The sequence below is a fragment of the Eptatretus burgeri genome, chromosome 16 (assembly GCF_056783735.1).
Source record: "Eptatretus burgeri isolate ZD-2024b chromosome 16, Ebu_testis_v1, whole genome shotgun sequence".
Taxonomy (NCBI): Eukaryota; Metazoa; Chordata; class Myxini; order Myxiniformes; family Myxinidae; genus Eptatretus; species Eptatretus burgeri.
In genome coordinates this window covers 69702287-69713120 of record NC_140976.1, presented here as the reverse complement: position 1 = coordinate 69713120, position 10834 = coordinate 69702287, and the positions used below count along the sequence as shown (strand labels likewise).

General features: G+C 48.4%; 1 protein-coding gene across 1 annotated transcript in view; it reads left to right on the top strand.

Annotated features, from left to right (window-relative positions):
* The first annotated feature begins 3463 nt into the window (after positions 1 to 3463).
* Positions 3464 to 10834, top strand: part of LOC147011267 (uncharacterized) — a 52170-nt gene continuing 44799 nt past the window's right edge. The window contains exons 1-4 of the mRNA XM_085859032.1: positions 3464 to 3543; positions 3848 to 4002; positions 8383 to 8673; positions 8789 to 9287. Coding sequence (XP_085715158.1) covers positions 3504 to 3543; positions 3848 to 4002; positions 8383 to 8673; positions 8789 to 9287 — 985 coding nt within the window. The 5' untranslated portion in view covers positions 3464 to 3503. The remainder of the gene's footprint in view (positions 3544 to 3847; positions 4003 to 8382; positions 8674 to 8788; positions 9288 to 10834) is intronic.

Here is a 10834-nt window from a genome sequence, read left to right as displayed (position 1 = left end):
GATTTATTGATTAATAAATTCATTGATTCATTATTTTCTTTCTTGCTTTCCGGACGATATCTCAGCCATCCTTTCAGCTATGAAGCTGAAATTTGGGGGACAAAAGTGAAGATGTTCTTTGGCAAAAAAGTTATTTTTTTTTATTTTTTCATGAATCAATTAATTGGTTTCTTATTTAATTATTATCGATTTATTTATTTATTTTATTTCTCATCTGGGAAATATCTCAGGCACCTTTTGAGCTGGGAAGCTGATATTTGGTCATGAGCTGGCCTCCAAAGCCATTCGCTGACTGGGCATTCTTCATCGGGCAAAGTCCTTCCTCGGCCCACCTGAGCTCTGACCACATACAAAGCTTTCATCCACAGCCTGATGGAATACTGCTCTCCTCTCTGGGCTGGTGCTCCTGCCTCCCACCTTTCTCGGCTTCATACTGTGGAAACCAAGGCATTTAGGATCACTGGTATCTCCTACGATGAGACTGAGTCCTTGGGTCTCTCACTCTCTCACCGCAGGCAAGGCAGTGGTCTTTCTGTCTTCGACTGTCTCCTCTCCGGCATCGCCCCCCTGCTCTGTCTGAGATTTGTCCCCACCATATTTCCGCAGGGACTCAAGGTCCACCAGCAACCCCATTCTGGTAAAACTACCAAAATGAAGAATCACTGCTCATCTTCACTCTTTCATTCCTCTTTTTCCCCACCTTTGGAACAAACTCCCACACTCTCTTCAATCCCATTCTTCCCTCCATGCCTTCAAAAGACCTGTTCACCACCATCTCTTATCTTCTCCCATCCAAAACCACGATCTTTTCTACCCCTGATAATCCACCCCAAACACACCTCCTTCAAATTACCTGCTTTCTTTCCTGTCGTGTAAGGACCTGAAAGTCCCTGCAGTGTCCATCTTGTTTACTCTTTGTACCCTGCCCATTCTCTTTCCCTTCCAGATATCTCATGTCTCTGTTCACCACTGTTTTTTTCCTTCTCTCTTCCACCCTCACTTGTCTCCTGCTCCCCTTGTGCGTTTTTGTGTGTTTGCTCTCATATGAGCCTCGACAGTGTATTTAAAAAATAAGAAAGTCAGTTTGGACAGACTCAAGGCTGCCTCCACAGATAAAAAGTCTGATGAATCTCATCCTACTGCTGTAGCAGAACAAACTCCAGTGACATCAACTGCCACTGTTTCTGTGGGTCTACACACACAAGCACCGAGTTCAGCCCCATCAACATCTGCATCAACTGCTTTGCCACCGCCAACATCATCAAACGTGAGGGAAACTCCTTCTGGCAGACATGTCCATTGACTGAAGAGATTTGTGCAGGCAGTTAATTAGATGCGTCGACATTGTTATCGATCGTCTCTCTTTGGTCATCAATCTTGGGGGGAGTCATCAGTGTAGTGACTCATTAATTTTTCTTTGCATTTCCTAATAGTGGAAATGGGGTCATGATTTAAAAAACAAACACGTGTGAATAGTGTTGGCCAATTAGTGGAGCCCTTTGGGACAGCCAATGGGCGTTGCAGATACGAGAAACGTTGGGCGCTTGTTTCAAGAAACGTACAGCTTGACGTTCTCTTTTCTGTGCAGTACTTTTCATTTTATTTCACGAATCACTCAACATGTCAATATTTAATTGTGACTTGTTCTTCACCAACATGACCATTGGGTGTCATTTGTTTGGTTTAACAACCAACGATGACCACAACCGAGAACTCTTCTTTTTGCATTTGATGCCATCTTAAAGCCGTGGTGGTTCGGTACCAAGGAAACCGCTGTCATCATAACCAGCACACTAAAAGTGAACATCACTACAGACCCATTGCCACAAGGAAGGACTAACTGAGTGAAGGAAATTTTTTTATGGCTTTTGGACTTCGTTGCAGATGAGATCATAATAATAACTGGAAGGGCACTTGGTGGAATGTATACCTCCACCGTGTGATGTCTGATCGACGAGAACATATCGCGCCCGTTACATTTTTGAAATATCATGCTGTACAGTACTACCGTATATCGTTTTTGGCTCTCCCTCAATGGTGAAGAATCACTTAAAAATTAAATAATTCTCGTATCCATATCCGCATTCAGATCTTCACCAAAATCGAACCAGTTCATCCTTGTCAAACACGCAACCTGCCCAACAAGTTTCGTCCGAATCCGTCGACAATTTTTTGAGATATCCTCTACACAGACAAACAGACAGAAAGGGGTGAAAACATGACCTCCTTCACCTTCAGTGGCGGAGGTCATAATAATAAATTAATGAATTAACTTTCATTTCATCTCCTCTTTTCATTATAATCCTTTCATCTCCTCTTCCTGTTAATGTTAGAGCTCCTCAAGGTAGCGTTCTGGGCCCTGTTCTTTTTTCTGGTTTTCATCAATGATCTCTCTGACTTTCTGGAAAATCCTCTTTATCACTTTGCTGATGACTCCACCGCCTGTCGTACCATCTGTCATCCCTCTGACAGGCAGCAGCCTCTTTCCTTCCTTGGAACACTTGACCTCCTCTCCACCTACATGGCTTTCATCTGCAGCTTGTTGAAATACTGTTCTCCTTTCCGGGCTGGCTACCCCCACCTCACTCCTTGCTCAGCTTGATGTCTTGTAAATCAAGGTCTTCAAGATCCTTTGAATCTCCTGTGATGAAGTTGAGTCAAGCACTTTCCCATTGCCGACAGGTCGGTGGTCTCTCTGTCTTCTTCTACTTCTTTGCTGGTCCACTATCAACCCCTTCTTGTGAAACTACCAAAATCCAGGATCATTGCTCACCTCCACTCATTCGTTACTCTTATTCCTTGCCTGTGGAACAAACTTCTACATCCTCTTCAATCTCATTCTTCCATCCAGTTCTTCAAGGCAGCTGTTCAATCCCATCTCAGATCGTCCCCCCATCCAAAACCGTGATCTTTTCTACCTTTGTGAACCCCGAACTCATCCACCTCCAAACTCACCTCCTTCCGTATTTCTGTTTTCCTTCCTGAGTGTCGCCTCTGTATCCATCTTGTCCATCCCTTGCGTCGTCCCCTACCCGACTTCCCTCATTTCTCCGACACTCCCTCTATTTTGTCCTTCAGCCCTGCTGTTGGTGTTTCCCCCTCCTCTCTCGCCACTGCTCCTTTTGTTCTCTTGGGTCCTGATCCGTTCTTCTATGAGCCTTGACAATATATACAAAAACATTATTTTATTATTTTTGGAGATATCAATCTATTTTTCGACGAATAACCAGAACATTAGGAAATCATGACAGTAACTTGCTTCTGTCCATCTCTTCACAGCCTGTCTGCCATTGACTATATTCTCATTGATGGTAAGAGAGGCAGAGGAAGCCAGGGAGAGTGGGGGGGGAGGGGGGAGCAAGCAAGTCGTCCATCCAACATGATGGTGAAAAGTGAGTGGGCCTGTTTGCACTGTTAACCACAACACAGGTGAAGGCCACTCCCACTCTCACTCACAATAAAACTCACACAGAGCCAGACCTTGAGTATCTGAAACATAAAGTATGGAATGTCTTTTATTGTTGCTGTTCATTGCTTCAAACAGTAAGTCTTTTCACCGCTGTATTGGTAGCTGCAAAGGTTGTGTTCGTGTTTGTTTTCTGATATCCCTTCCTTGTGGCATTTTGACGTGACCTAATTGCACTCAAAGAGCCAGAGAAAAGCATTTTAACTGCATCCTACAGTACGAGTGTGAAAACACACAAAATTTCATGTCAAGGAAACATCACCATATTTACTGTGGACTTTTAAAATGTGCAAGAGAAAACGACGTAAGTTTGTAATGATTTTGCAAAATCCATTTTATAATATGTGATGGACTCAATTGAAGTTATTTTCATTCTCCCAGCCCTTCCATGCACAGATGCCACAGAGGACTTCCCCCTGGCAATGCTGGCAAACGACCTTCTTGCGAACTACTCAAAGGAGGTTCTCCCTGTTGTGAACTGGCAATCTTCGTTGACTGTTCACTTAAACATTTCCATCACCTCGATCCTGAACCTGGTAGGAGGTTTAAACATTTAAAATGATAAACAAGTACGTATTCAATCTATGTGGACAGCAGCAAAGGTGACGACGTGACTGCAATCTGACGGTTGTTTTGTGCATTTCAAGATTGGCTGATGGTTGAGTCTGAACGTAAATCACAAGTAGCATGAAAATACAAGTATACCTCGGTGTTAATGAATAACAAGGACATTGGGAAACACTGGTCAGGTTCGATCTGTGACCTGCTACAGGTACCATGTAAACCTGTACTAACCTGTTCCACGGTCGGGTTGTCAGCGACGAAACCGTCAGGTCAGGTTCGATCTGTGACCTGCTACAGGTACCATGTAAACCTGTACTAACCTGTTCCATGGTCGGGTTGTCTGTGACTAAACCATCTCCCCCACCAGGTTTTCTGGTGAGGAGGGTGTTTGGATATGGACATCCAGCAGGATTTAAAACAAAACCTGTCAAAGGGCGGAGGAGCTCCTTGTGAGCCAACGGCCATCCATATCTAGTGCCCAACTGTGTCTGCGGATGTCCTCCTGCAGTTGGGTCACTTCTTATTAGGAGGTTGGTGGCAGGATTTGCACTCCGGCCACCGTAAAACCCTTCATTCCACAAAACGCAAAAAAATCTGAAAACCCACTCTGTGAGAGTACCTCCTGTGCAGCTTCCCTTCGCAGGGCAGCTCATCGGATGACGGGATTGGGGCAAAGCCTTCGGGACCCCCAATCTTTGATGATAGGAGGGAAACCACGGGGTAACATCCCTGGGTCAGATTGCGGGAGAGTGTGTCCGAGTGGTGCTGAGGTGTCGTACACCAGACGGCGGTCTCCTTGGGTTAACCTGAGGCCGTCCCTTCGGGTGGGTGCCTGGAATGTCCTATCCCTAAGAGAGAATGATCACCTGTCTCTGTTATCATCTGAGCTCAAGTGTTTGGACATCGGGATTGCAGCTCTCTCTGAGGTTCGGAGACCGGATTGCGGCGAGATAATGGTGGGTGGTTACACCTACTATTGGTCTGGTCGCTCTGATGGTTACCATACCCAAGGAGTTGCTGTAGCTGTGTCCAATAAGCTGACCCCAATGATAATTGAGGTAACACCGGTCAACGAGCATATTATGAGATTAAGGATTCGTCACTCCTTAGGTGTCATTTCCCTGGTCTCTGTTTATGCTCCGACTGAGGCGAGTGATCTCACCGTGAAGGATGCATTCTACGCCACACTCGAGTCTGTGGTTGATCAGTGCCCCAGACGAGATACACTTCTAGTCTTGGGGATTTCAATGCATCGACTGGAACTGATAGGGACGGTTATGAGGTGTGTGTTGGTCCCCATGGGTCAGGAACTATGAACCAGAATAGCACGAAATTCCTTGACTTTGCAAGAAGTCATGGACTTAGGGTGGCTGGTTCATGGTTTCAGCGCCCACAAGCTCATCGCTGGACTTGGTATTCCAACGCTGGCGGTGTGGCAAAAGAGATTGACCATGTCCTCATTGACGGTCGTTGGAGGATGATCCAGAACTGCAGTGTCAACCGGAGTGCTCAGTTCCTCAATACTGACCACAGGCTTGTTGTAGCAACTCTAAAGCTGCACCTTAAATCCTGGAGAATGGTACCATCCCAGCCTCGGCTGGATGTTGCCAAGCTCAGGGATGAGAGAGTAGCTGAGGAGTTTGCGAACAGGCTGAGTGGACACTTGGAGGGTCTGGATGCTTTGGGGGGTCCAGAAGAGTTGTGGAGCGCCTTCAAGACCACCGTCCTTGATGTTGCCGGTGGATGCCTTGGAGCTCACCGCAGGGGAAAGAAGAATTTTGTCTCTCAAGGGACACTGGATACCATTGACCAGAGTCGCAGGGCCAGGCTGAATGGCAGAGCTGAGCTGTTCAGGGAGCTGAGGTGTAAAACTGTACGTGCACTGAGGGTGGACAAGGAGGCATATGTGCGAGGAATCTGTGAGGGGGTAGAGCATCACCTGTGGACAGGTGATTCTCGTCCCGCTTACAGGGGAATTCGTGCATTACGTTCATCCAAGCCCATCCCTCGGAGCAATGCAGTTCGAGCAGAGAGTGGTAGGCTCTTGACATAGGAGTCTGAAGTGAAGGCCCGCTGGGCCAGTTACTTTGAGCGGTTGTACCGGGCTGATCCCCCAGCTGTCGAGTTGGACGTCAAGGGTGTTACAATCCCTGTTGCTGACCCTCGAAATCAACTGTGGTCCACCTTTGCTTGTGGAAACACGGAAACAGAAGAACCTGATGCTGAAGACCACGCTGGAACTTGTTGAAACGTTTCAAACCAGTTGAAACGGGGCAAAGCTCCAGGGATCTGTGGCATCCATGCCGAACTTCTCAAGGCTGGTGGAAATGCTGCACTCGTGTCGTTGCATGCAGTTTTGTGCTCTGCCTGGAACACAGGCATCATCCCAACTGACTGGAAGAGGGGCCTTGTTGTCCCTCTCTGGAAAGGGAAGGGTGATCGCCAAGACTGCAACAACTACCGAGGGGTGACGCTGCTCTCAGTGCCGGGCAAGGTCTTTGCTCGGATAATTCTTGATAGGGTTTGCCACCATCTGCTTGAGCACCAGCGTCCAGAGCAGTCAAGCTTTACACCAAAGAGGTCAACGATTGACCGTATCCTTCCACTTCGTGTCCTCACTGAACGCAGACGAGAGTTTCGGCAGGGGCTGCTTGCAGCCTATGTTGATCTCTGTAAAGCATTCGATTCAGTGAATTGGGATGTCCTCTGGAGGATTCTCGGTCTTCGTGGGGTGCCACCAAAATTGATCGATCTGATGTCTGAACTCTACTCTGGTACTGAGAGTGCTGTGAAGTGTGGTGGTACCATCTCTGACTTATTTCCAGTTGTTACTGGAGTTCGTCAGGGATGTGTACTTGCCCCCACACTTTTCAGCACTTGTATGGACTGGATTTTAGGGAGGATGTCGGAGACATCAAGTTGCGGTGCATCGTTTGGAAATGTCAAGATCTCGGACGTTGATTTTGCAGATGATGCAGTCATCTTTGCGGAGACTTTAGACATCCTCTTGGCGGCCCTGGAGGTGCTGAATGAGGAGTCGGAGCCGTTGGGATTACGGGTTTCTTGGGTCAAAACTAAGATCCAGGCTTTCGGTGACATCTTGGATGCTGCTGTCCTGACTGTGTCTGTTTGTGGTGAGGATGTTGAGGTCGTGGAGAGATTCACTTACCTTGGCAGTGATATTCATGTCTCTGCTGGCTGCGAGTCAGAGGTCAATAGACGTCTGGGTCGGGCCTGGGGAGTCATGGATTCACTGGATCATGGGGTGTGGCACTGCCGGTACCTGTGCGGGAGGACGAAAGTCCGAGTCTTCAGGTCCTTGGTACTTCCAGTCTTGCTCTATGGGTGCGAGACTTGGACTCTGACCAAGGATCTGAGACGGAGACTTAACTCCTTTGGTACCAGGTCTCTTCGGAGAATCCTTGGCTATCGCTGGTCGGATTTTGTGTCCAACGAGCGGTTGCTGAGAGAGACTCGGATGAGATTTGTTACCTGCATAGTCCGTGAGCGTCAGTTGCGGCTGTATGGACATGTGGCTCGTTTTCCTGACGCTGATCCTGCTCACCAGATTCTCTCAGCGAGGGAGTCTCATGAGTGGAGGAGGCCAGTGGGCTGACCACGTGCCTCATGGTTGCAACAGGTTGACCATCATCTCAAGGAGATGGGGATGGGCCTGGCATCTGCCTGGGGGATGGCCAGACGAGGCCCCTGGAGTACCGGCGGAAAGTGGACGCAGCGACGCGCTGTTCTGGCACATGCTTCCATACCTGACCTGACCTGACCTGGGAAACACTGGATAAATACATCTGGAATGTGGGATTTGAACCTGGGTTTCCCGTATATTCTTCCACATATACAAGTGCCACCCTCTCTCCCCCACTGGTTCTGGGCCACTCCCTGCCAACCAGAGGAACAGCTCAGCCCTGCTCTCGAGAGGATCTTCCCCCTGTGGGGGGGACACACATCCATGTCCGCTATTAAACACCAGAGAGGGCGTAGTCATATACTTCGAAGATGAACAGGATAGAACCAACATCATAAATATATGTGATGCATGTTGTAATTTCCAAATAATAACCATTCCCCGGAACCGGAAGTACCCTCAGATGAGGACGGAATGAAGCTGGTGTTGAAACCAGCATGGCGTCCGGCTGACTCTTTATTACAACTGGCGACGAGGATAACGGTTATTTGCTCTTCAACACTCCTCCCGTCTCCACAAGGGCAGAACAGCCGTTCAGCGAACAGGGAGCCGAGATTTCAGCGCAAAAGCGCAAAAGAAAAAAAATATGAGAAAAAAAAAGAGGAACAAAATTGACGCCAAAACCACGTGGGTTCCGCCTCATTCCGAGGTATTCGCTGCTGCATCCGGCCGCACAGACACTGCGCAGAAAAGAGAACTTTTACTGCACTGCGCTGGCTTAGATGTGCAGGACATCTTTGACACTCTGCCAGAAACCGGGCTGAACACATACAACACCGCCAAAGCTGTGCTCACAGAGTACTTTGCGCCACTCTCAAACACGTCATACTCCCGACACCTGTTCCGCCAAGAGAAGCAGAAGGATGGAGAAACCATATCTCAATTCTGCACACATCTGCGCACCATGGCGAAGACCTGCTTCAGCGAATTTGAACCCGAGGTCATCAATGACTTTATCCGTGACCAGATCATTGACGCCTGCAAGTCAAAGCGTCTATGCACCAAACTGCTAGCGCAGAAGAACCTGATGCTGAAGACCACGCTGGAACTTTGAGGCTTCGGAGCAACAAGCTGCTGAGATGGCTCATGAACGCACCGATCCCGAGAAAGCGTACGTCGTCCACAGCGAGAGCCACAACGCGCAGAAGCCATCCCAGCGAGGAGGTCGCAACAGCCACCATGGTGGAAAACCACAACAACCGCCCCACACAGAATCCCATCAGGAACCCCGTCAGGATCATCGCAGAGACACAAAATGCAATCGCTGTGGTCGGATGGGCCACACCGGTGATGACTGCAGATGCTCCCGAAATGTGACATGCTACAAGTGCAACCGCCTTGGTCATTTTGCCGTCATTGCAAGGATCCACAGTGTTCAGCAAAGTCGACCTGCGTCATGGTATCACCAACTTAAGCTCCACGAAAGTTGCCGTGACATTACAACTTTCTCGACACATGCCGGACTGTTCCGTTACAAACGCCTGAACTTTGGTGTTAGTTCTGCATCCGAAGTCTTCCAACACGTGATACAGACTGTTATCAGGGATATAAATGGTGCCAGAAACATGAGCGATGATATCATCATCCACGGCGCTACAACCCGAGAACATGACATTGGCGCTTGACCGCATCCTGTCCACCCTGCGCAGCAGTGGATTCACAGTCAATCTGCAGAAATGTGAATTCAGACTGCCGAGAATCGAGTTCTTCGTCTACATATTCAGTGCAGAAGGCCTACCCCCCCGATCCCCCAAAAAAGTGCAAGCCCTGAGAGATGCGTCCGAGCCCAAAAACCCATCTGAGGTATGCTCTTTCTTGGGCATGGCGCAGTACAGTGCCAGATCCATCCGAAACTTCGCTACCTTGACCGAGCCTCTGCGCCAGCTCACGAAACAGGGATCAGCATGGTCCTGGGGACCAACCGAAGTGAAGTCCTTCAACGACGTCAAGGAGGCGCTGTCGAAGGACACAACTATGTGATACTTCGACCCGAAGAAATTCACAGAGTTAGTGGTCGACGCTAGTCCAGTTGGCCTCGGAGCCATTCTCGCACAGCAAGGCAAGACCATTGCATATGCCAGCCGCACGCTAAGCGACGTTGAACAGCGCTACTCCCAGACAGAGCGCGAAGCCCTAGCCGTCATATGGGCATGTGAACACTTCAACATATATATATATATATATATATATATATATATATATATATATATATATATATATATATATATATATATATATATATATATATATATATATATATATGTATGTATCCGGCACACCGTTCCGCGGAATCACCGATCACCAACCATTGGTTACGATCTGGAAAAAACCAAACCCGCCGATCCGCATTACCAGATGGGCTCTCCGACTCCAGCCATATGACACTACTATAGTGTACCACTCCAGGCATGAAGCGAGGATCGCGGAAGACTTTGTGAACTTTATTGTCGCTTCTTCTGTGCCTAATGTCCTAACATACAAGGAGATCCAGGCCGAATCATCCCGGGATCCCACCATCCGCGCCGCAGCCGAAATGATCCGTCTGTCGAAATGGCATCAACTCGATGCTTAACTGACGCCGCTACTGAGGCATCGGTTCGCCTCTGCGTCGTGAAAGACGAGCTGACGGTGACGAATGACGAGTCATTCTGCGAGGTTCTCGCCTTGTGCTACCCGCCGTTCTCCACACCCGCACAATAGAACTTGCGCACGAACGTCATCAGGGCCTCACAAAAACAAAAGCGCTCATCCGCAGCAAGGCATTGTTCCCCGGAATTGACTCCATGACCGAGTGCATTCTGCGAAAATGCATCCCCTGTCGGGCGAACAGTAATCGTCAACATTCGGAACCACTCAATATGTCAACGCTCCCCAGTGGCCCGTGGGAAAATTTGAGGCCGATTTTTGTGGTCCGCTACCGATGGGCGAATACTTGCTCGTAATAACGGATGAATACTTGCGCTACCCTGTGGTAGAACTCACCTGCTTTACTAGCACAGAGAAAGTTATACCGATAGTCGAAAAGTGTTCGCGATGTTCGGATACCTCGTTGTTGTGAAAACAGACAACGGACCCTCGTTCCAGGGCATAGCTTGAAAGAC